The sequence below is a fragment of the Pelodiscus sinensis genome, chromosome 23 (assembly GCF_049634645.1).
Source record: "Pelodiscus sinensis isolate JC-2024 chromosome 23, ASM4963464v1, whole genome shotgun sequence".
NCBI lineage: Eukaryota > Metazoa > Chordata > Testudines > Trionychidae > Pelodiscus > Pelodiscus sinensis.
This window is the reverse complement of record NC_134733.1, coordinates 20,157,036-20,182,018: the sequence shown is the minus strand read 5'-3', so window position 1 is coordinate 20,182,018 and position 24,983 is coordinate 20,157,036. Positions and strand designations below refer to the sequence as shown.

The 24,983-nt window shown below is 45.4% G+C and overlaps 4 protein-coding genes across 17 annotated transcripts in view; 3 read left to right on the top strand and 1 right to left on the bottom strand.

The window, feature by feature from the left end:
• LOC102458752 (transcription factor HES-5) overlaps positions 1-20,768 on the bottom strand; it is a 38,456-nt gene extending 17,688 nt beyond the window's left edge. For 4 of the 13 annotated variants that reach the window (XM_075906684.1, XM_075906693.1, XM_075906694.1 and 1 more), the window contains exon 1: positions 891-2,058. Coding sequence is in view for 2 of the 13 variants with exons in the window: in XM_075906691.1 (XP_075762806.1) it covers positions 891-911 (21 nt within the window). In the remaining 11 variants the exon portion in view is untranslated. Of the gene's footprint in view, positions 1-890; positions 15,439-18,290; positions 18,393-18,899; positions 20,592-20,629 lie in introns of those variants that run through there. The other 9 variants (XM_075906689.1, XM_075906692.1, XM_075906686.1 and 6 more) reach the window with 8 other exon arrangements.
• Positions 2,203-3,572, top strand: LOC102454225 (transcription factor HES-5-like). Its single transcript, XM_006124674.4, has 3 exons — positions 2,203-2,330; positions 2,878-3,058; positions 3,304-3,572. The coding sequence occupies exons 1-3, from the start codon at positions 2,265-2,267 to the stop codon at positions 3,570-3,572; spliced, it is 516 nt and encodes a 171-aa protein (XP_006124736.2). The 5' UTR covers positions 2,203-2,264.
• On the top strand, positions 15,067-18,298 carry HES5 (hes family bHLH transcription factor 5). Its single transcript, XM_006124675.4, has 3 exons — positions 15,067-15,149; positions 15,289-15,454; positions 15,571-18,298. The coding sequence occupies exons 1-3, from the start codon at positions 15,096-15,098 to the stop codon at positions 15,822-15,824; spliced, it is 474 nt and encodes a 157-aa protein (XP_006124737.1). The 5' UTR covers positions 15,067-15,095; the 3' UTR covers positions 15,825-18,298.
• The window catches only part of PANK4 (pantothenate kinase 4 (inactive)), a 34,750-nt gene continuing 30,363 nt past the window's right edge, over positions 20,597-24,983 (top strand). For both annotated transcript variants that reach the window (XM_075906665.1, XM_075906666.1), the window contains exon 1: positions 20,597-20,736. In XM_075906665.1, the coding sequence (XP_075762780.1) occupies positions 20,604-20,736 (133 nt within the window). In that variant the 5' untranslated portion in view covers positions 20,597-20,603. The remainder of the gene's footprint in view (positions 20,737-24,983) is intronic.

The following is a 24,983-nucleotide window of genomic DNA, read 5'->3' as shown; positions in this document are numbered from 1 at the left end:
AGCAGCGGCTGAATCAGGACGCCTGGGGCAGAGCAGCTGGGGTGCTGCTGGGTTGCTCCAGTAGCGCCGCTCCTCGGCACTACTGGACCAACCCACCAGCACCCCAGCTGCTCTGCCCCAGGTGTCCTGATTCAGCTGCTGCTGAAACTGACCAGCAGCGGCTGAATCAGGACACCTGGGGCAGAGCAGCTGGGGTGCTGCCGGGTTGGTCCAGTAGCGCCCAGAGAGGCGCTGCGGGACCAACCGGCAGCACCCCAACTGCTCTACCACAGGCGTCCGGAGAAAAGCCTGGTCTGCTGGGGAGGGGGGGGGGGCGTACTAGCTGCATCCCGCCCTCCCCCAGCAGACCAGGGAGACGCGGGCGGCGGACCGAGACGCACCGCGGTCCCGCCGCCCGGGTCCTCCGCGGCTTTGCTCCCCGTCTCCCTGGTCTGCTAGAGACCAGCAGACCAGGGAGACGGGGAGCAAAGCCGGGGAGCATGCGGGCAGCGGAGAGCCCAGACGCGCCGCAGCTGTCCCGCTGCCGGCGTCCTCAGAGGCTTTGCTCCCCGTCTCAGCAGACCAGGGAGACACGCAGCAAACCTCGTTCGTAACTGCGGATCTGACATAAGTCGGATCCGCGTAACTCGGGGACTGCCTGTATACCTCTATCATATGTCACTGGAGCAATCCCAGTTTACGCCAGTAGGGGATGTGATCCTAGGCTATGTTTACTGCTGTCTTTAAAATTAAACTCAGACATTAAATGTATCTACTTGGATAAAAATCAGAACTGGCAGCCCCCAAGTGTGAACATGAAAAGGGAGTGCTCGGGTTCAAAAACAGCATAATAAAAATATTCTTAGGTGTCTCTGCACTTGTTGGTTTCAACCCAACAATTCAGAACATACCTCTCGTCCATTTGTTTCCATGCCCGTTACAAAGAGGGCTGAGTACTATTATTCCAGACCAGGAAACAGAGATGAAGTGACTTGCCAAAGGTCCCACAGGAAGTCAGTGGCAGAGTCTGCTGGCTCTTAGTATGGAGTTTAACCCTCTGGACTAGAGTTATTCATCTACAGTGAAAAAGAGTGCAATTAGTAGACTGGTTGAAAACTGGATGCCCTGGAAAACTTAGAAACAAGCCTGATCATCAAGATTTACAACCTGGGGGTCTCCTATGGGCTGAGAAGCTTTTGCATTTTTTAGATGATTTAATTGAGCCAAGCCAAAGCTCCGAGCTCACTGATTCCCTCCATGTTGGACTTTAGAAATGGGGCTAAGGTATCAAATCCCTATCCCCACCTGGATCTGAACCTTTCCGGCATCTCAGCTGGTGAGAACAGATTTGAGCTGTGACTAGAACCTCCCTCTGTTATTGAGCCCCCGAAAATACCTTTAGGAGAGCCAAAAGAGAAGAGGGAGAAGAAAGACACAAGCCTGGCTAATCATGGGCCTGCAGGAGCATCCACCTAGCCCGAGCGAGGGCCGTGGAAGTGGCTGGGTGCGGAGCGCTGTAGGGATACGCGTAGTATCAATGAGGAAGACAGAAAATGAGGTTGTAATGTATATCTCTCTAGCCACCCCCATGAGCGGTATCTATCCCCTTACACACCCATGCCTAGGCATCCCTAGAAACCCTCTCCAGGCCCAGACACCTTCCCCCATCCAGCCATGCAGCGGTCAGAATCCCCTTAGAGGCTCCTTCAGGCCGGCTTTGCTCATCGGTCAGTCACTTGGCACTTCCAAACCAGAACCCTAAGCAGGCAAACACTGTAATAATGGAGCGGGGTGTCCGATGCCCTCTCCAGGAAGAGCAGAGAGATGGCTAGAGAACGGCTTGTTCTAACCCTGAGGGCACCACCCCACTCCTTTTCCCGCCTTTCCCGAAACGTGTGCCTCTGTCCCCAGGATGAATGCGAGTGGCACATGCTGTGACTCTGGAATGCAATTGATCCTTGCCAGACTACCAGCTGGAGGGTCAGGGCTTTCCCAGATCCTCGCGTAGCCCTGCAGCACTACGCTGCACACTCCACCAGTTGGTTTGGGCAAAAGGTTATTCTCTCCGGGGCATTTAGAATCAATGTAGCATGCACTAATAGATGCCTCCTCTATTGTTTGCCCATGTGTCCCGATTGGCTGAGCGAGTGTGGGAAACATCAACAAGCCTGAGACTCACATCGCGGCTGGGCCCTTCGGGGGTATAAATAGAGGCTGTCACACCGCCTTGGGCTCAGCACTGGCACTCACCCACAGATCTGTGCCCGTAACAGACAGGGAGAAGAATGGCTCCCAGCAACAGCTTCATGGCCCACGTGGAGGAGAAACTGCTTCCAAAAGAGAAGAATAAAGTAAGTAGAGCAATGGATAAGGCTGGGGAAATGACGCGAGGTCCTGTAGCCCCTTAGAGACTAACAAAAATATACATATAGTATCATGAGCTTTCGTGGACAAAACAATATGTTTGTTAGCCTCTAAGGACTACTCGTTTTTAAAGCTACAGACTAACACGGCTCCCTCTCTGAGACCTTTAAACATGCAAGGCTGGGAAGTGTGTGTTAGGTTAAGGACTCCTCATGCATCTGAAACTTCCAAGCCAGCTGCGTGTTACCTAACTAATTTTATACCGGAACATAAGAGAGATCATACATGCATGAAAATAAGGATAAATAGATAGTGAGCGAGTAAAAAAAAAACCACCATGTAAAGAACGAGATTAAAGATTGGTGTAAAGGAGATAGAGGTAAAAGAGGAAGATAGATGGACGCACGCTCAGAACCACCGACTTTCCACAGAGTAGGAATTTGTCTTAATGGACGTGGGTGGGATTCAACCAAGTTTATGTAAATAAATTGGATCCAAGTGTATCCCTAACAAACTGGCCCTTCTCTTGTGCAGCTGAGGAAGCCGGTGGTGGAGAAAATGCGCCGGGACCGGATTAACAGCAGCATCGAGCAGCTGAAACTCCTGCTGGAGAAGGAGATCCAGAGACACCAGCCCAACTCCAAGCTGGAGAAGGCCGACATCCTAGAAGTGGCCGTGGGCTACCTGAAACAGCAGAGCCAGCTGCAGGCACAAAGTGAGTATGCAGCATGCTTTATCGCTCCACCCCACCTGGGGCTGCTTTGCCAGGGCCGGCTCCTCCAAACCTTTGCTCACATGAGTAGACTTTACTCCTGGGGGAGTCAATGGGACCCTTTGCGTAAGGACTAGCCACATGAGCAAGGGTTTGTGGGACCTCCTGTTGAGCCCTTCAGATGTATTAGACTGCTCGGAGTTTGGACCGACCATTAACATGTTGATTCTCTCCCCTTCCTTTTCCAGTGTTCAGCCCGAAGTGCCCTGAACAGGATTTCAGCACTGGCTATCTGCAGTGCCTGAAGGAAGCCCTGCGGTTCCTCTCCTATTGTGAGCCTAAGAAGGAAGCTCAGGCACAGCTGATCAAGCATTTCTGCAGAGCTCAGATGATTCCAGACAACCTGAGCTCACCCCCCATGCACAGCTCACCCCCTTTGCCATGTCTGGTATCTAGGAAGCATCCTGTCCAGAAAAATACCCCTGCAGCTGTTGCTGCCATCTGGAGACCATGGTAGACTGGACTTTTGGAGGCGGGGTGCACTGCAAAACCAAAGGGATCTCTGAGTGAATGGTCCCTCTTTAAAGTAGGAAACTTTGATTTCCAGGAGGGGTTTTATGGTTTGTCCTGAGAAATGGTCTCAGCAGCAGTTTCCCTTCATAGTGAAGGACGGTGTCTGTATCTTGCAGCAAGCACACTGCCCTTATGGGTGTTTCCGAGCTCAATACCGGGCTAAGCCCGTTGGCACTTTACAGAGTCAATCTCTGACTGACTTCCATCAGAGTTTAGCTTGAGAAGGCTCTCTCTCCAGTGCCCTTTGAAGTCCATGGGAATCTCCATGGATTTCCATGGGCATTGAATCAGGAGCTTTTTTGGCCCTACGTTGGGTATTGACCTTCAAGCAGAAGGGCCATGTGAAGATGTAATTTGTATGACAAAGAGAGTCTAGACTTTACCTTTTGAGTGAAAGATTTGATTCCGAAATATCGATGCTTCTGAAGTCCCTACGCTATCGTAGTATAAACTCTTGTGCAAAGTTATTATGATAACGATTTACTGTAGGAGAAATTCTCTCAACATGCAGCATGGGTTGATCTCAGTTGAGGGATTATTGATGCCTTTTGTAAAGGAAGTACCTGCTGTGTATCTTAATTAATGGGAATGGAAGGTGGAAAATGTGTACTCTACAGTCATTCACTGAATATGCTGATGAGCTTAATAGGCTTTTATAAAGTTGCCACGTATTCATCGTCTGTGATGTTGAAAGTGACATTGGTTCCATCAATGTAAATATCAATAAAATGCTTTTTATTCATTGATCTTTTGTTTGAAGTCCTTAAAACATGGAATTTTATGGGGCAATGTGAGGGTAACATCAGGACTCGAAGTGTGCCGGGTGAGAGGAGAGTCACAAGGGGTCCAGGGAGACCAAGCAAAAACATTTTTTTCAGAATCTAGCCAGATTGCTTAGGGCACTGGCTTTCAGCACTGTCTTCTAAATGCTGCTGCTCCCAGATTATGACAGACAACCCCCCTATTTTAGTCTATATACAGAATGAGGCTGTGTAGGGATGTTGCTCTTTGTAAATGCTATAAGCTCTCCAGTGCGCACACACATGTAAGCAGCTACACAGATTTCAGCTGGAAAAGAAGCAGGATTTGGCCTAAAAAGATAAACAAAAAAGCTACTAAAAATAAAGTCACAAAGGCCTATTGTGTATTAAAGGTGAACTAAAATGCTATAAACAGATGTGTAAGATTCCCTAACGGATCATGCACAGACTTCAAAGTAAAACATCAAAAAAACATTTCACTGCCCTCCCTCACCAATAGTTAATTTTTCTGCCATGCCCTGAGTTCACAACCCAATGCTTCCTTCTCCTCCAGACATTGGTGGCATGGAAAACACATTTGAACTATGAAGAATTCAGCACTTTGCTCTGTTTTAAAGCCCTGAACCTGCCCCCCTTGAGGTCAAAAAGGAAAATTCCCATTTTCTTTAATAGGTGAAAATTCAGGGATCACATGGTGTTTTAATATTAGTACCTTCTGTTCACAGAAACCTGAATACAGGTTCTCGAAGGAAACAAAAAGCTTCTCCTTTCTCCTTTAAAATATAAGCTGCATGTCTATACCATCAAGTAAGGATTTCCTTTTCAAATTATTTTCTCTTGTTTTTTATAAGCATTTCATTCTCATCTTTAAGGAATCCAAGGAAGCCTCAAAAAGTCAGCATTAGTCCAGGAAGATCAAGCAGTGTTGCGACTCAAGAGATTTTGATATGACTCCCTGCTCTGCCACTGATGTGCTAAATGGGCAAGTCACTTCATCTCTCTGCCTCAGTTTCCCAATCTGTAGACTTGGGAATGATAACATTGTCCCACCTGTTCTAAAGCACTTTGAGATAGCTGAAGGTCAATCTCTATACAAATGCTAGAGGTTATTCTGTACTAACTATAAATTTTTAACATGGGCTTGTTTCCTTCAAAGAAATGCTGCCACACTCCAGACCCTATTGAGGTACAAAAATATAACAGCGACATGTCCCCTTTGATCCCTCCCACCATAGCAATATAGAAAACAAGCCCTGCATGCCCTCCTCAATGAGGGCTTACAAAACCCTGAAAACCCCACCATGCTAATTAGGAAAAACTTAAAAAACAACGAATAGTCTAGTAGCTCTATAAAGACTAACAAAACACGTGGATGGTATCATGAACTTCCATGGGCAAAACCCACTTCTTCAGATGACCAAAGATCCAAGATAAATAAGGATAAATAAGGGAAGGGGGGGGGGAGAAAAAGAGAGATAGTGAGTAGATAAAACTTAAACAACAATCAGTCTAGCAGCACTCTAGGGACCAACAAAACATGCAGATGGTGAGTCAAGCTAAACGAATCCAGGCTGCTAGGATACTTGTGAACCACGGATGTGGGTGTAATAGCCAGTCACTCCTCTGTCCAGGGACAGCTATGGAAAATGAAGGAAGACAGACTGAGAAGATTTGAAGCTGGGAGAGAGAAGAGTGTGAGCGGTTATCAAGCCCCTAAGCATGGACTTTATTGGGTAACGCAAAGCCAGCTTGGAGCACCTTCCACACACTCTCACAAAAATGTTTTACAGAATTTGTCATGGACTCAGCCATCTTGTGGGCAGGGTGGTGCAGCAGCACCCTGCCTCAGTTTCCCCTCACCGAGGTTTCAATGTCACAAAAGTCCAAACAAACAAGAGTTCTTCCATTCTGCTTGGGCTCTTCTTTAGCTCGCCCCCAGGGGAGGCCTTCCAACCTGGGGTCTTCTCCCAGCAGGAGCCTCTCTGGTCTGCCACGCTTTTGCATCCTGCAACTTGGTGCTCCACTTCCCAAAGTCAGTCTCAACAATGGTGCCATAGGAGTAAACCCTTCTCAGGTGCCCCACTTGCCCACAGGCAAAGGTCTGTGGCTACGGATATTTGCATTTGCAGCGTTCCCGATATGTGCTGCTGCTACTACTTCTCCAGGACTGCCAGCTGCCTTTGCAGAGAAAACTGTGCCTCTTGCTGCCTCTCTGTTCCTCAGCAGAACTTCCTGGCTTGGCCCGTGCCATCTGTATACTTCTAAAAACTGGAGCAGGAACCACAGCAGTTACTGCTGACCCCACATATACTATTTAACCACCGGATAAGGCCGCGCTGCTCTTTGGCTTCCTCTTCTCCATTCTCCTCTCATCACTAAGGGGCATGCACAGAACAAATCCTGCTGACTGCACCTGTGTTAGAGATCCTTACCAGTGAGCGCCCCCTCATGGTCTAGCGTGTCTCTAGGACAAACCTGCCTCGGTTTCCCCTTTTCAGGGCATCTCATAAAGCCCTCCAGCCTGGTTTGGCTGTTGCAGTGACTTGGTCCTCTGGCTATGCCATTTACCAGACAGACTTCCGCCCTTTCTAGGATATACCGATCAAACCAACAAACACAAAAACTCACAGCATCTACATCCCAGCTGCAAGATAGACCCAGTCCTCCTGTCCTGGAGGTCTGGTCTGGCTTATTTTTTTTACTGAGCACTGGCAGCAACTCCCTCCCTGTGCTCTTCCTCCTTCTCTGCAGAGAGTCCTTCAGCTTCGCTCAGCCCTCTTCTTTCTTTTCGTAGGCACTAAGCCCATCTCTTGTCAAAGAGCCAGCCACCCTGTAACAGAGGTAAACAGCATTTTCAATAGTAACTTTTAAACTCCAGCCCTTACCTGCAGTACGCGTCTCGTTGCATATAAGAAGTGCTACTCCCCAGAGAAATCCCACTCACTAGCCAGCTCAGCAAGGAATGCTGATGCTTTACCTTCCCTGTCTGAGGTTCCCGATTAAATTAAATGTGCAGATAATTATCAAAAATGCTAGCTTACCGTATTATTTCTAAAAATTATTGGTGGTTCCTGTACTGTGTATATTTATAAGCGTATATGGTAAGGAATCATCGTGCATTGAGAATGGATGATTCCCATCATTGGCCAAATAGCCTATCTCCCCTGTGATTCCATGAAAGACATGTCCTTGAAAAGCTGTATTTCTACTGAAATAATTTCTCTTTAAAAACCCAGGGTTAACCGAGCACACCCAGTCTCCCAGCCAAGCACAACCCAGAGTCAATGTGGTTTACTGCCAAGAACAACACTGATTGGTCAGTCCCCACCTAGCTTTGGCAGGGAATCTGCAGTAAGTTTCTTTGCTATGTTTATAGAAAGAATTAAAAAAAAAAGTAACTGGACAATAGAATCTTTTTGCCTTTCCTCCATGTGTTTACATGGGCCCTTCATGTTATTCTTGTACTATGAACACAGGAACCGGCTGCAGTAATTCAATAAATGTCAGGAGCCGGCTGCAGTAATTCAATATATGTATACCTTTTTTTTCTTGCTGCTTTTGTGATTTAATTCAAGGCTGATCCTGATTTTTGTGACTAGATTAATTATTCATAAATATTCACCAAATGATTCAAATTGAAGAATCTTCAAACTGTAGTGGACCCAGATTGATCACTGAGCTGGGACATGGAAGACCTGCTCATGCACTAGCTTGCTGTGAGAAAATAGGAAAGTCACATTCTCTGCCTCAGTTTCCCCATCTGTAAAGCTAGTAATTATTTGGATTGCTGGAGTGCCTTAGAGCCCAAGTCATGGGCAGTGGTCATAGGGCTCAACAAATAGTGTAATCCACCCTGAAAGAGCTGGCACAGAGCGATCTGTGCATGTGCAGAGCGCAGGACCGCACAGCTGGTGAGCAGGGCTCGCCGCCGCTCGGCGAGCCCTAAACTCTATCAATAAAATAGTGCTACATAAGAACCAAAAATTATTGTTATTTAGTTAGTTAATTGCAAGCTCTTTGTTATGGCAACTCACCATTCTTTGCAGTATTTAATGGTTCATATGGCATATATTCTGCTCCCAGACTGGTTGAACGAAACTTTTTTAACATGAGAAGGGTGATTAATGAATACCACGTTTCAGTACAAATATAAAAAGTTTGCAAACATTTTTATAAAAAGTGGAAGTCACATATTTAAAAAGCACAAGGAAACTCCTCGCTCAAATATCAGTCAATCAGATTCAAGCTGTTTGTTTATGCATGTGTGGGGGTTTTTAAATTAACAAACCAATTCTAATGAACTGAGATTACAAATGAAGACAGGGGACATGATTCTGCTCTACCTAGAAAGAAGGTAAGTAGTAATGCAATTTGATATTACCACACGCTACCTTCCATAGAGACTGTACTCAATACAGACAAGGAATAGAATCACTCATGTTTCTCTTAGCTATTATAGATCTACTTAGAGTAAACTGCTAGTATGTGTATAACTATCTCATACAGCTAATATGCATCTTTTTGGAGTAAACTGAGCCATGAGCCACATCACACGCTGCTTGAGTGTAAGCTGATGAAGTCAGACGGAAAAACAGAAAAGATAAACTTTGAGAACCAGAGTTTATGGGCCTCTGGGTCTACGTCTGATCTCACTTGCACTGGTGTAAATCGGAAACAAGTCAGAAAATTTACACCTCTGGAAAACTGGTGTAGGACGAGAATCCAGCCTATAAGGCTGGCATCTCCTGCCACTCATACTGGTATAAATCAGGAAGAGAGATGCCTGCATTTTCACTGCCAGGGTTACGCTTGCTCTGTGGAGAACATAAATGCATCCCCCCCGAACTGTGCATCCAGGGCTATCTTCACATAACCCGTCCCTTTTTCATATTATGCCACTTCCTGACTTCATGTCACCCGGCCTCCTGAAAAGGATCAATACTGCATACGCATGTGCATATTACAGGAACACTTACGGTCTTTTTCTGTACCTTAGCGAGCTTAAAATCTAGCTGACAATCCCTCGTCCAGCCACCTATTTTGTGTCAAAGAGCATAACATTCCCAAGTTTTCAAAGGGCCTGGATAATACTGATCGATCAACGTGCTCCTTGGGAAAATAGCTCTCCAGATGGTCTATTGGGACAGGAATTGCTGGTAATCACAATGCGGCGTCAAAGAGCGTCACTAATGGGAGCTGTTGTGAGGCACGCTTCTTTTGTGAGCCCCTTGAATGTCACAAATAGGGAAGAAAGTGTGGGAAACTCAGAGAAACTCAGGCCCACACTCTGAGGTTAATAGGGTCTTTGTCAAAAGAGTATCCTTGGGCTGTGGGATCAGCATAATAAACACCACGCTCCGCAAGGGCGGGAGAGCACTGAGAAAAGGCACAGTCACCCACAGGATAAGATGGGAGAAAGAAAGAAAAAAGAAGCAACCCTGTATGCGTTTGATCGTTATGACTGATAAAATGCTGCAAGCCGGATTCTCGTTTACACTGAGACCTGGCCCTAGCACGGGTGGGTGCCAGTGCAAGGTCACATGACCCAGGCCTTGGAACTCTAGCAATGTCACTTATTTCTGGGGCCAATTTTTAATCAATACAAAACGCCAAGTGTCACGAGATAGACCAACCCCTCCACTCTCCTGGGGGATTGTGATCAGAGTTCTGAAGCTGTGCTATATTCGGGGTGCAGCGATTTGACTGTCAACATAACTCGTGATTGAACAAGTCCCCCAAGAAAACGAACGTCACAGGTGCAGTGGCTTAAGCGCTGACCTTCAGTCTCCCTCTCAAGGTCCAGTCCTTATTTCACGGCAATGAAACATGACAGGAAGTATTACAATGAAGAGACCACACCAAATGCCCCCACTAGCAAGTATGTGGGTGAAACAAGACAATCACTGTGCTCTGAATGAACTCTTCCAGAAAAATCTAGCCATATATTTCAGAAATGTGCATCTGTCTTTCTGTCTGTATGTGAGTCTGTTTGTCCAAGAACGAAACCGTAAGAGTTAGGACCACCAAATTTGACAGGCAGCTTCCTCTTATCCTAACTTAAAGCAAGGTCAGGGTTTGGTTGTGCCAAGACGGTGGGATGTGCCTAGAATTTGACTGTTTCTCTTAACATGCAAAGGGAGGGATCTAGCTGGAAGAACAGTTATACTGTGGAATGACCACAGGGGAACAGAAGCAACCCAGCCAGAAGCCACTGACCAGCAGCACCTGACATCTCAGCCCCATGGAGCAGCTGCCAGCCACTGTGTGGTCCCCACCACTCCAAGGCCTGTCCTAGGGAGCACCAGCGGACAGCCCAGGCCCACCGAGAGAGAAGCCAGCAGCCAGAGTATGAGCCCCATCCTCGGGCAAGGCCAGGTAAGTTGTCTAGTGATAAAAACTAGACAAAAAAGTCATGTCAGCCATGGGGGAGCACTTTTCACAAAGCCATCTCACTGTATCTGACTTCTCAGGCCTCATCCTCAAAGGGAACTTGCACAAATCCTTCAAAAGATGAGCCCGGGAGCTTAAATTAATAACTTTGCCTGACACGAAAAATCACGGACTGCATAGAGACACTGGATTTATGGCTTATTACAACAATCCATAACTTACACCATAGAGAAGAATCTAGCCTAGGGAACAGAATAGGACAGTAGCATCCCACTCTAATCATCCTGATTTCCCACATCCAGAGGTGATTATAATGAGCGTATGGCAATACAGTCAATGTTTGCTTCCGTGTGTAATGCACATTGCATTTATTTCCACAAGGAATCTAGTCATGTAGAAGCCTTAAATTAGGGATTTTATTAAACTGAGGTTACCATGTCAGAAAATACCAACTCTTACCGTAAAGTATATAGATCTGCATAATACAGTCACTCAAAGCAGCTGCAAAAGGAATGGTTCATTTCTTTGATTTGCGAGGAGGTGGGGGACTTGGTGCTAGAGTTCTGGTCTTTCCCAACTGGTGACAGAGAGAAAGAGACGCTGGCGTTTGTAACCCCAGAGGCTTGTTGTTTGTGCGTGCAATGCAAGGCAACCTGCCTGGTTCACCATTCACCTCAGAGGGTGTGAGTCCGGGATTTTGAGAGTTTCCCACACATTGCCCCATTCACACTGTTAAACTGTCAACAATAGAAGTGTGCCGCTGCGAGTCCTGAGCGGAAAGCTAATGCCTTCTACACCATCTGGCCAGCACTCAGAGCAAGGGATAATGCTTTAATCAATGAGGGCTGCTCCAGCCCTCTGGGTTCCCGGGCACTGCGCTGGGGAGGACGGCGTTATCTAAAACCACTCGTTTCATAGTTCCAGAACTGGAAATTGGATCAAAGCTTCCCAGGCCAAAGGAAACCTCCCACCCCACAGTGCCCTTCTGCTGCGGAAAGCACATCTCAGTCTCATCCAGCGTAAGGCTTGACATACAGCCCAATGCAGCTGACACACTGTTGGGTCTGTACCCTGAGCTTTGCATTATATGTTCACTGTGAGCTACAACAACGGTCCAAGTGTGTGTGGCACTGCATTGGCTCTTATAAAATAACGATCATAACGATTCAAAAGGTACAAAGTAACCTAGAAGCAAACTTTTAATGGGCCCTGCACTGCCAAGTCACTTTGGTGCTTTTGAAAAACAATAAATAATGCTATTAACGTATAACATGCCAGGACGTATGGAACTCATTGTCACAGGAAGTCATGGAGTTAGCAGCAACTGAGTCATAAAGACAGCTAGATAACTTTATGGCAAAATCGTGTGACCAGTAAAATAAACTTTGCAGGATCTCAGATTCTAGCAGATTCACCCTTTCAACATCTGTGAATTATTATTTACATGCAGCAAGTGATATGCAATACCATTATTAGCCCCATTTTTCACAGGGGGAAACTGAGGCACAGAAAGGCATAACTTGCCTGAGGTTACCAAGGGAGGTTAGACAAAAGGTTTATTTATTGTTTTTCTCTGCATTTTAAAAGGCTGCCAAAGAGTGTTAGTTGGGGCTGTCATTAACATCTTTGTACTGATGGGAAACTGAGGCACATAGCAAATCAGCTCCTTAACCTGTGAGCAGCAGAGCTGAAGAAGTAGGGTCTGTGGGTGGAAGGCTGACTTTGGGAATAGAGCATTGGGTTGGGACTCAGGAGATCTGTATTCTGTTCCTGTTTTGGTCATTGACCTGTCATATGATCTTAGACTCAGATTTTAAGGCCAGAAGGGACCATCATGATTATTTAATCACACCTCCCTCATAGCACAGACCCAAGCCTCTCACCCACTCTGTTGCAGGCCCATCACCTCTGAGTTACCAACGTCCTCAAAACTTCTTTTGAGGACTTCAAATTACAGAGAATCCCCCATTTACTCTAGTTGAAAAAGAAGACCCATGCCCCAACCCGCAGAGGAAGGCAGTCGCTTCCCCTTCTGTACCTCAGTTTATCCATCTCTAAAATGGGAATAGGGATACTGCAAGAGCTACTGTTGATGAGCTCTCTGTAGGTGCTAAGTGTATTATTCCCAACTTCCAGTTCTGGACTGTACAGTGCCTGAGAGGACAGCCATGTCCACAAGGTACTCCACCAAAATCAATGGTGCCCCAAGCAAACCCGGCAGTCTGACCACACATGACCAAGAGCAGAATTGGCACCTGTCGATACAGGATCTCACATGCTGGCTCTGACACCATTTGCTGGAAAGATTCTAACATCATGGTTCAGGGCAGCACGTGACTCTGCCTCTGGTGTGGTAATGAGTCAAACTCTCCGACATCTGTAGCCTTTTCCCCCCCAAAGGTGTTTTTAGTGTGATCGTGAGTGAGTCCTTTCTCTCTGACCTCCCCCCTTATTTCCTGTGGGTACGCTGTGTGACTGTGAGGGTGGTTTTTTTTCCAGTACATTACTTCTGATGATTAAGTTTATACTATTAAACTGCTGTCCAGCCCCTGAATGTACATGTGTGTGTTAAAGTTTTTCCTAATGTTCAATCTAAACCTCTCTTCCTGTAATTTAAGCCCATTGTTTCTTGTCCTGGTCTTGTTGGTTAAGAAGAACAATTTACCACCCTCCTCTTTATAACAATCTTTTTTGTCATTTTATGTACTTGAACGCTTGCAAGCAATGCTTACTAAACAGTGATGATTAGGATTACTTTGATATAAATTAAGAAAGAAACATGAACCTAGATCTACATGTTTTGTTAACAGTCTAAATATTCAAGAGCACAAGACCTGTGGTAAGAGCAGAAGAAGTGATCAGAAAAACATTACTCTAAATCTCTTTAACCACCCAGCCAACCTCTCTGGAACAGGATCCAGGATTTCTGGCATCAGGTCAGATGAAAAAAAAAACAAATATTACTTAAGCGACAAGGAGTCCTGTGATACCTTATAGACAAACAGATGTATTGGAGCATAAGCTTTCGTGGGCAAAGACCCACTTCATCAGATGCGTCTTTGCCCACGAAAGCTTATGCTCCAATACATCTGCTTTTGCAGATCCAGACTAACACGGCTGCCCCTCAAATATTACTTAATTCTTTAGAAAGTAGTCTCTTGGTCAGATGAGTGCCCACCTCGTGCCGTTCTCACGCTTCCCTGTGGCTGGCTGACTGTGCCAAAAACATCTAATGTGCATGGGTATATAACAGTCAAACATATTGAAAACCTCTGTGTGCATGTGAGAGAGTCAGAGATTGGAACTGAAGTCAGGAAATCCTGCAGTATTACAGCTATTTTGTAGATAGAACAGCTGTGGCCCAGTACGGGTCAGGGCATGAGTTTCTTCGTACCTCAGTTTCCGAATGCAGAGTGTTTCAGGAGGAGATTCCCCTATTGCTATGCCTCAGCGTCATATGCAGTCAGTTGTGAGGCTTAATTCATGACTATTGGTCTAATGCTCTAAGATACCAAATGGAAGATGCCAGGGAAGGGCAAAACTACTCTTAATTATTATTATACAGATTTGCCATTATAGGAGGAATTGAGATTGTCCAGAAAAAAAGCAAAAAAAAAAAAAAAAAAGTTTTTAAGACTTGAAAAGAGTGACAGAGGAAACAGAATTTATATAAAAGATGGGGAGAAAAGCCTTTTGAACTGGATCATCCTTAAAAAGATCCCCTCCCCACCAACAGGGGTTTTCCCTTTTGATTTTGATCAGTTGCCTGGAAATTGACAAGCACTGTATTCATCGAAGCACGGTTTAATGTCAATGAAAAGGTTTAGTCCCTCTAATGCTGGACTTTTTCCTTTACAGCGTCTCTTCTGGGCACAGGAAAGTAGGGGACATTTTCCCTTCCTGGGAGCTGTCTTCTGTGCTTAATTTCACTACAGCCTGGGAAAAAGCAACATATTGAGATGTTGACGGTCCCCACATCAGGCCCAAGTTTGATTATAATGACGGCAAACGCTTTCCCACGTTCTTACTCTGTCCCTCCAAAGCCAGTCCCTATTGTGTAACACACTCCCCAGTCCACCTGCTCCTTTGGGAGCAGGGTATTATCCCCTGGCAATTCACAGTCAATTTACCATGCTGTAATAGATGCTTTCTCTATTGTCCTAGTAAAAGCAGGGATTGGCTAGTGAGTGTGGGAAACTGAAAGAAGCTTAGGACCCAGACATTTGTATGCAGCTTAGGAGTATAAATAGAAGAGCTCTCCAGCTCCTTTCTGCACTGGCTAAACAGCAGGATCTGCACTTGAACATTTTGGGATAATGGCACCGAACGCTGTCTCGCTGGAAATCCTAACCCCCAAGGAGAAAAACAGAGTAGGTACTCCCTGCTTTCTGCAACGTGCACTAAGGGGCAAGCGGCTGATACTGGCTCAGCTGCTTACAGAGAAGATGGCAAACGAAGGGAAAAGGAAACTGATCACTAACTTTCTCTCCCCTCTTGTGTTTTTTGCAGCTGAGGAAGCCAATTGTAGAGAAGTTGCGCCGGGACCGGATTAACAGCAGCATCGAGCAGCTGAAGCTCCTGCTGGAGAAGGAGTTCCAGAGACACCAGCCCAACTCCAAGCTGGAGAAGGCCGACATCCTGGAGATGACGGTCAGCTACCTGAAATACAGGCAAGGTAAGTGCCTTCCCCTTGCTTTTGGAGAATTGTCCTGTCCTGCATTTACCCCTGGTCCAAACGCCAGCCTAAATGTCCCTGTTTAAAACCCATCTCCATCTTTTCTCTCTTCCCAGCTTTTGCACCCTCTTCTACAAGCCTGCAGCAGGATTATAGTGAAGGGTATTCCTGGTGCCTCAAAGAAGCTCTGCAGTTCCTGTCTCTCCATTCTGCGAGCACAGATACACAGAAGAAATTGCTGTGCCACTTCCAGAAGCCTGAAGTTACAGCCACAGACTCGAAAGCTCCAGCTGCATCCTCTGCAGCTTATCAAATGTCTGCAACACAAGCAGCACTGAAACCCACAGGCAGACTGTGGAGACCCTGGTAGATCTGAAGGACTTTTTTATTGTTTCTGGATGGTCACTTGTAGTCCAGAGGAGACTGTGACTTGCTGTACAAGTCCTGTCACTCCTCTAATGAGTAGGGAAGAATGCTTTCCATTTATAGGGCATATTTATGCTTGGATGTCAGTTTCCCTTCTCCTAGAAGGCTCTAAATGCTCCCACCATGTGAGGAGGTAGCTATTCTAAAAGAATGTACTAAGTAATCCTCATGGTAGGATGACTAAGTAGTTGTTCAAAATGAAATATTTAATATGTTTTGGTAACCTTGCTGAGGTTTTTGAGTGTGTTTGTTTAGAAAGAAGTAACTTCTAGGAAGTTGTAGGCTAACCTTTTTAAACTTTCCACTCAGTTGGAGTGCCTTCAATTTTAGCAGCCCGAGTCTCATAGAACATTGATTTTTGAAGCATGCAGCATCTTACGCCACTTGACTTCAACTTGAACTTGTGAAAATCAATGTCCTACGAATCACAAGGCTAGCATCCAATCTTAGTGGGCACCTTGGAAAATCTGGCTCTCATTATTGGTGTAGTAGGGGTTCTATAATGTTTATAGAGTTTATTGAGTGTACTCGGGAAAATGTTACACCATAACTAAAGCTACGTAGAGGAGATTCTTCTGGATGTATTACTCTCAAAAGCAGAGTATTGTTTGTTATGCTCAGGCTATGCAATGCCTTTTATAAAGGCAATAACTTGTTTTGTATCCTCATAGGAAGAAAAGTAACGGCTTGTATTGTCGGTTTTACAAGAAATATTTTGCAAAGTCTTTCATGAAAGGCAACCGTAAGAATTATATTTACATTTTTGTACCATAATGTTATGGGAGGTAGTCTGTTTATTATAATCCTCAGAGGATGGTGTGATGTGTATGTGCCAGGTGCACCGATTGTGGGATCTGTTTGAAACCTTTTTGAATTTCAAACCTGCAGAAACTTTGCACACAGTTAAAATAAAATCTGACTATTGAATCGATATGCAGCAAGTTATTCTCCCCTGTGCAGAAATCCCTCACTGATGCCCTTTTGAGAGAGGCTTCATAGGACAGCAGTGGTGATAGTAACTTAACATTTCTTACAGGCACTGTCCTATTGCAACCTGGGTTCCTGCCAGCTATTTAAATAGCTCCTTGCTAGCTTTTGCTGCTGCTCAGCCAGGTGTTGCTGGAGCGGCACACCGGGTCGCTTACTTTCACCGCTGCAGGATAGTGCTACTTAAACAACTAATGCAGGAGACATGATGATAGATACACAAAGATCACAGTTTACCTGTGGAGCAAACCAGGTTTGCAAAGTTTGCTTTGAGGCACAGTAATCTGAATGACTCCTATTGATTAACATACAGAGTGGCGCTGACAAGTTCAGAAGCAGCCAGAGTCAGCCTTCCTCAACTATGGGGAAAGCATGAATAGGGACCAGTCATGTACGGGTTTGCAGGATCAACATGCACATTCTATAATGCAGCAGCAAGCTCACTCTTTAACTCCCTATCCAACACCAGAGGATGCCTTTAATTCAGAAGGGTAATATTTTCACAAGCCATTTGCTGTCTGCCTTTGGGTTTAATAAGGCAGATGCCAGATCCACTGAAGTCATGGCTTGTGCCCCTGTTTTGTTGGGAATGTGCCAGGAGACAGAATAGGGAAAGCAAAGTCCTAGGTAAGGGGAAGAAGAGTCCAACAAATAGGATTCTGTAGTAAACTTTCAAGGCTGCTCACAAGAACACATTAGTTCAAAGATGGAGACACAACTATAGTATAGGCTGAACCTCTCTAGACTGGCATCCTCAGAACCTAATCGGTGCCAAACCAAAGAATTTGCCAATCCAAAGGAGGTCAATGTTGTCTAGCAGCATTGCCAACACTTCCACTGCTTAATGGGCTCTTAGACGACATTTAGGGATAAATCAGAGCTAATAATAGCACAGAACACTGAGAGCCAGAACTGGTGGCTGTAAATAAACTTTATGGGACTGTGGGAAATTTGGCCTCACCCATAAATGAACATGTGGCTACTAAAATCATGTTGGGCCACAGATGTTGCCAGACCAGAGAGTGCTGGATTAGAGAGGTTCAACCTGCACTGTACTTTTAACTGATTCTTTTCACAAACTAGATATACTCCTTTACAAACAAAAAAATTGCAAACACTTTGCAGACATCCAAAAACAAAATTAAGCCCTTACATATTATGATTCCCACTTTAGATATAGAAGAACTAAGACCAAGATTAAAGTAAAAATATTCAAAACAAGACTCTAATCTTCAGATGTCCAACTTCAGGCACCTAAGACCTGATTTTCCAAGGTGATAAAAGAACACAGATTGACAAACTTCAACTGGAGTTGTGAGCAATCCGTGCCTTCAGAAATCAAGTCCTAGATGTCTCAACTCAGTCACACCCAAAAAATGAAGGCAACCAAACATCACTAGAGACTTGGACCCATGTGACTTACCAACATCACCAAAAAAACTGGTGTCACAGCTGGATTTACCTCAGGAGTTCCTGGGTCTCAGTCCTATATTCAGATTGCTGCGTCAAGGTGGTTCTGATTTATCTATGAATGAGAAAAATGAAGGCCATCATTTAAAAGCAGAAAATCCACTTCAAGAAAGGAAAAAACAACTTCCTGAGTGAAAATAAACCTTGCCTAGACACTTAATATTTAATTCCCTTTTTTGCGTATATTAAATAGATGCAGGGCAGCAGCAGTTACTAGTGAGAGATGCAGGGAAATTTAACTCCAACTAGTTTTCTACATAAAGCAGAATTATTTGTAGCTAGCTACTTAGGTTGATTCTTGCAGGGTGAAAGCCAGTATATACGGAGCTTGAACCTGAAACACTGACATGAATGGGCACAGTATTAAGGCCAGAGTGGGGAAATTCAAGACCATAAAACTCAAACTATATGTTAGATTAATAAAAGCTATCCGTTTGCTCAGAGAAAGAGGAATATTAGGCGCTGTTAAGACGACGGTACTCTCCCTCCTTTCAGTTAACCCCAGATTTACCTCCATTCCATACCTGCCTTCACCTCCTATTTTTTAATGCAAATATTTTACCTGAGAACTGCAGAACACATATGCACAAAGCTAGAAAATAGTGCTTGCAATAAGGGAATATATCTCCTCTTGAATCACAGAAACTAGAGGTTTGCCCAGTCTTATCAAATGGGTCTCCTGCGGCACACTTGCAAGTATTTTGTCTATTCCTGTATTAATATCTCAATTGTAGTGGTTCCACCAAGGCCCCTGTATCAGTGTAAGCTCTATGTATCGCCACTTCTCTGCCCCATTACTAGATTATAACTAGTAGAGCTATTTGTTTGACTCTGGCTTCCCATAGAAATAACCCTCCAACAACTCTAATCTTCTTTACCCACATTAAGCTATCACTCCAGTTTGCATTTGCACATGTTCAGGGAAGGATCATGTGATGATGTTTACTGCAGAAGCAGCACTATAATCGTCAATTGTACTGTGCCACCTTGTGGCCAAATTCAAGCACTGTGCCTATATGAAAAAGCAACACTGTACACTACTGTAAATTGCAATGCCTTTTCATCAGGATGAGTTTGGGGTCTTCATATTATAAATGAAAAGAGAATGCATCCATTAGTAATAATTTATCCTCAATTTTATTAATGTAGTGCCTGGAAAAAATCTCCTCTCTCACACCAAAGATGGAGCTGGGGGTACGAACTCACTGAAGAACAGTAAGGATATTATCATCTAATAAACCATCTTGTTAGTCTTTAAAGTGCTACATAGTCCTGTATTTTGTTTCAGTAAGGATATTATTAATTGCTAGTATTCTTAGCAACAAATTTATGACCATAAGGTATTTTGAGATCCTTGGATGAGAGATCCCATAGAAAGTATCATGGCTAAGAAAGTTAGACCATGATGCTATATTAGAGATGAGATTTATTTGCATCAGCATGCCTTTTCCCCCCAATGACTTTGGGACTTCAGATGAAGTGGAACACAAATCTCACAAACACCCCACACCGACTGTGGGGTGGTGAAAATGAAATGGCACCAGGGACAAGCCCCTCGGTGGCTCTGAGGTGCAAACAGAAATGAACCCGGATCCGCTCACCCCGATAACATTGCAAACCATAGAGCTAGACCCCCATAACTTTGTGGGGAGAGGCTGGTTATTTGGGATCAAAATCCAACCTACCAATAACTCTGAAAAGTAAAAAACACACAGCCCTGTCCCCCCCACACTAGGGATGTAAAATCCCATTTAATTAGTTAACCGGTTAAACGTTAAGTTTGTCCAATTAACTGGGGGAGTCTAGAGCACCCCTCCGCCCCCAGTCTGCATCGGGCCCCGTGGGGCTGGAACAGCGCCATGTCTGTGGCGGTTGGGGGGAGAAGGGCTGCTCCAGCCCCCACTGGTTAACCATAACTAGTACCCCCCACACGCTGAGGTGAGACTTACCAGTCCACCACTTAATCGTTAACAACCCAACACACACACACAGTTTGTGCATTGCAGATAAAATGGGACCATGGTCCACACACACCCTTAATTCAGGGGGGGGGGGGGGGCAGGAGAGGGTACTCAGATGTAATGGGACCAAGCCCCACCCTCTCACCCCGCCCTGGGCAAAAAGGCTGAATGCTGGCAAAGCTGCAGGGAGCGCCAACCTGGCCGCTCATTTGCATAATACATGCAACACGTTACATTACTATGTAAATATATGCGCATATATTTGCATGTCGATGAAGCCCAGCAAGGGGTGGGAGGCGTTCAAAATGGCGGAGCGGGGCGGGCGAGGTACCAGCAGCAGCAGCGGCGGCAACAGCAGCCTGGACAAGAGCATCACTCTCCCGCCTGACGAGATCTTCCGCAACCTGGAGAACGCCAAGCGCTTCGCCATAGATATCGGTAACCGGGCGGGCTCCTCGGAGGCGGCAGCGGGCGAGGACGGGCGGCGGCTGGGTCTGTACGCTGAGGGGAAACCGCCGGGACAGGCGGCGCGCAGGGCACGCTGGGAAACGCAGTCCCGTTGGGCGCGGCGCCCAGCGGTTGGAGCGGCACGCGGACTACAGCGCCCGGCGTGCGCCGAGGCGGGAGGGCGGAGCGGGCCCTGATGGGAGTTGTAGTCCGGCGGCGCTCCCGTGGCGAGGCGGGCGGCGGGCGACAGGACTACGAGCCCCAGCGTGCCGCGCGGGGCTGCTAACGGGCCGGGGTGGTAAACAGGCTGCTCCTGCCTTGGCGGGGCCAGCGCGGGAGGAGGGATGGGCCCCATTGAGGAGGCGATGAAGGGGGGGGGGGCTCAGGGGTTGTTGGGGGAGGCAGAATTTGGGGTGTGGGGGAGGGATGCTGCCCAGGAGGGGCTGGGTGGGTGCGAGCCCCCCTCCCATGGGAAGAGGCATTCAGCTCAGTGGGGGGGGGGGGGGTCTCCTCCCACCTTAGCCCCTGGAACAGGCCGCTCCAGCAAGAGTCTGCACTGCCCCATGAACCCTGGGCTCAGGCTCAAGCCCAGTCAGCCCCCCCCCCCCCCTTCCAGCCTCGGACCTCATGCTAACCCAGGCTCATCCCAGCCTCCCACTCGGGACCTAGGGTCCCACAGTCTCTGCAGCCCCCTTAGGCTTGAGCTCTGGGGTTAGGGAGGTAAAATGTCGCTTATTTGGCTAATTGAATAGTTGATAAGGAGGCTTCTGCCTTTGAAGTGTATTAACCGCGCCAGGCCTGTTGCTGCACTTCAACTGTGAAACAAAATACAGGACTGTGTAGCACTTTAAAGACTAACAAGATGGTTTATTAGGTGATGAGCTTTCGTGGGCCAGACGCACTGCCTCAGATCAAAAAGTGATTTGATTGCTATTTGATCAAATATCAGAACAAATATTTTGTTTCAGCTACACCAGACTAACACGGCTACATTTCTATCACTGTTCTTCAAAGGTGAAAGCGCTGTGGGGAGCACGGGAGCGGGAGGGGCTCTAGCAGTGTCCCACTGGCCCCTCGCAGCATTTCAAAGCAGCAGCACCGCATGGAGCCTGGGTTCTGATAGAAGCAGCAAGGGGAAGGGAAGCGACTAGTCGACTAGCCTGTTGACTATCCGCTAAGCAAACACTTACAGGGTAGTTGACTTGTCATTCACATCCCTATCTGGGGTCCACCAAAATTATCTGACAATCCCCTTGACTGACTTTCTTTGACCTCTGGACTGGTAAGTTTGATGGACAGTCAAATTTTCCCATGCTGCTCCATAGACAAAGGGCTAGAATAGTCCTACATTGAGAGTGTGCTAGGAAGTCTGGAACACATCTGGAAAAAAACAACGAGTAGTCCTGTGGCACCTTATACCTGCCTGAACTCTGGGCCACATAAGATGTTGGAGCCCCAGGTTGAGCTCAGGGTTAAACTTTTCTTAACGGGGGGAGGGGGTTTACAAGTGAATGTAGACATTCAAACCCTAAGTTAAGAACCCCAATGGTCGCTAATTTTGAATTGTACTAAAGTGGAGCTTATATGGTAGTGTAGACATACCTCCGAGGTTGTTGTCTCTCCTTCCCCCATCCCTCAAAAAAAAAATCCCGTACATTCAGGAGGAATGTGTTTCTACCTGATTTTCCTCCTGCTTTCTTTCTTTCTCCCCATTCGCTAAGGAAAATGTAAGGACTGTGGGGACACTGGTAGAGGAAGGGCTCGTTTCTGAATTGGTAGGGTTCTGATAGACTGACTATATTAACAGCTGACTGTTATCTATATTTCCCACAGCCGCACTCAGGGAGATCAGTTTTTTTTCTCTTTGCAAGTGTCAGTAAAACCCCAGTGGTAATTTACACAAAAGTCATAACATCCTGGACCAAGGTGCATAGTTTGTCACAGTACAATCAAAAAATGAAAACTTAAAGCCTAGATACACAAGATGGAACAACTGTTCCTTGTTAGGACATTGTGGAATCTTTATGCCAAGGAATAGAGAGACTAGAGAGGTAGATTTTCCTCTGCCTTTACAGCTCCTGATCACTGCAAGAAGCTCCTTGAGGTGCAAATGAAGCAGCTCAGGGTCAAATTCCTGCAGATAGGGACCACTCTTGCTTCATTCATAGAAGCCAAAGGGAGTGGAATTGGACCACTTAGGTTTTCCCTCCTATTCTCTATTTTTACAATCACAGGAAATGTTTTGGGTTGTTTATTAAGCAGCACTTTTTTCTCATTAGATTTGCAGTTGGTTTCAGTTCAGGGTCTGTAGTATAAAAGCCTGAGACATTGTACAGAATTACAGGCTAATCACATGAGAGGTGTATGTGTTTGTTTGAGGGTGAAGAAAAAGGGACCGGGGGTGTAATTCCTCTGAAAGGGACAGTTATTTATTTATTTTTATTTTAACTCCTGTTATTGTTATGTATTACTGCATAGTGTCCCTTTCAGTGGGTCAGAGTAGAATTAGAGCAGTGGATTAGCCATAAACCCAGCGCAGCAGGTGTCTAATGCAGGATTTTAAGTCTCTGTAAATTGAAAAAATAAAACTAAAATCAACTTAGTTGATTAAAATTAACCTTATAGCTCATTAATGCATTTCATCTAGGGATCTCAAAGTGCTTTGCAAACACCACTTCAACTTCAGAGCATTTTTTAGAGGTTTGGAAGTTAAGGGTACCTTCTCAGCAGAAGCGGCGAGGAGTCCTGTGGCACCTTATAGACTAACTGAAGTGTAGGAGCATAAGCTTTCGTGGGCAAAGACCCACTTCATCAGATGCATCTGACGAAGTGGGTCTTTACTCACGAAAGCTTATGCTCCTACACTTCAGTTAGTCTATAAGGTGCCACAGGACTCCTCGCCGCTTTTGCAGATTCAGACTAACACGGCTACCCCTCTGATACTTCTCCGCAGAAATCCATCAAGTTTGTGTTGATATTTGAATTTTTATTTCTGATGTTCAAAACCAGTCAAAAGGTGAAAAGTTATTTTCTTGTCAACTGAAAGTGACAGTTTCAGCTGATGCATCAGAATGGGACCTCAGAAGGTCTGAGGATTAGTAAATGTTGTTGTTTTTTGTTACCAGAGATGGTCATTGGTCATGTGAAATGGAGCAGTATATGATGGTCAATCTGTCTGGGACTCACTGTCCTTTGTACCACTTCTTTCAAAACTTTCCTAGTTTGCCTAGATTACCGATGTTTAGTGCTGTAAGTTTTAGTTCATGGAAGTGTGACATTGAATTTCCCAATGGGATGTATGCAGTCCAGGAATCAGTACAATATAGCTTAGTGCACAGCCATTTTCATTTGGAGTTTGGAAAATCACAGGGTGTATGTTTGAGAGATTTGGTAGTTACATGGTCCAAAACGCTGTTTTGGATGCTGAAGTGCTTTTTTTTTTCCTCTAAGAGATATACAGGCCTTAGTGAGGGAACACTCACCCAACTATTTAGTGGGGGAGACATGAGGTGAAGAATTAATTGTAGTTATTTGCAAAAAAGCAATGTGAGACAGAACTCTTCTTAGGCAGTGTTCTAAGAGGAAAGGAGGCACTATCTTCCTTAAGGATCTGTGATTCTGGATGCTTTTCCCATCTGTGTTGACTAGAACATTTCACTGGCGTTCTCCAGTGCAAGGTTCAAGATGTTTCTTTGTGTGGGGGTGGAGGAGGAAGTTATGTGGTGTATAGCCCATAAGACATTTGACAATTAGATTTTTTTTTTTTTTTTTTTTTTACTTGTAGTTAAAATAGGTTTTCTTCCCTCTCTCATTGCTCAGAAGGTTTTGGGCTCTGGGTTCTGTAAACTAAAAACTTGTCCAACAGCCAGAGAAGCTAAAAGAAAATTATGAAGGAAGCTAATCAACTAGGACGGTAGTGGCTAAAGGATTTTAAAAAATGATTTCCAGTCACTGCTCAGATTTTTGTTCTCTGTATGTTCTTGATGCTGTTTTTCTTAGGGCATAGGCAATGCTGATCCATTTTGAAAATAATAAATAATCTTACCAAAAGTCCTCTAAATCAGTGATCAGGATGTTAAAAAAAGGAATTCAGAAATGTGAATTCCAGTTACAGTTTTATTTGCAAGACTGTCAGTAAGGATTTGATTTGTGGGAAGATTGAGTTTGTATCCATTCAGCAACCCTAGTAGCTTTCGGCTTTATTCAATTTTTTTTCTTTTGGTAGGTTTGTCAGAGTG

Excerpts from the sequence above, each read along its gene's own strand:
- LOC102454225 (XM_006124674.4), top strand. The coding sequence starts at position 2,265 with ATGGCTCCCAGCAACAGCTTCATGGCCCACGTGGAGGAGAAACTGCTT. Across the intron at positions 2,331-2,877 it reads TTCCAAAAGAGAAGAATAAA|CTGAGGAAGCCGGTGGTGGA; the intron begins GTAAGTAGAGCA and ends TCTCTTGTGCAG. Across the intron at positions 3,059-3,303 it reads GAGCCAGCTGCAGGCACAAA|TGTTCAGCCCGAAGTGCCCT; the intron begins GTGAGTATGCAG and ends TTCCTTTTCCAG.
- HES5 (XM_006124675.4), top strand. The coding sequence starts at position 15,096 with ATGGCACCGAACGCTGTCTCGCTGGAAATCCTAACCCCCAAGGAGAAA. Across the intron at positions 15,150-15,288 it reads CCCCCAAGGAGAAAAACAGA|CTGAGGAAGCCAATTGTAGA; the intron begins GTAGGTACTCCC and ends TGTTTTTTGCAG. Across the intron at positions 15,455-15,570 it reads CTACCTGAAATACAGGCAAG|CTTTTGCACCCTCTTCTACA; the intron begins GTAAGTGCCTTC and ends CTCTCTTCCCAG.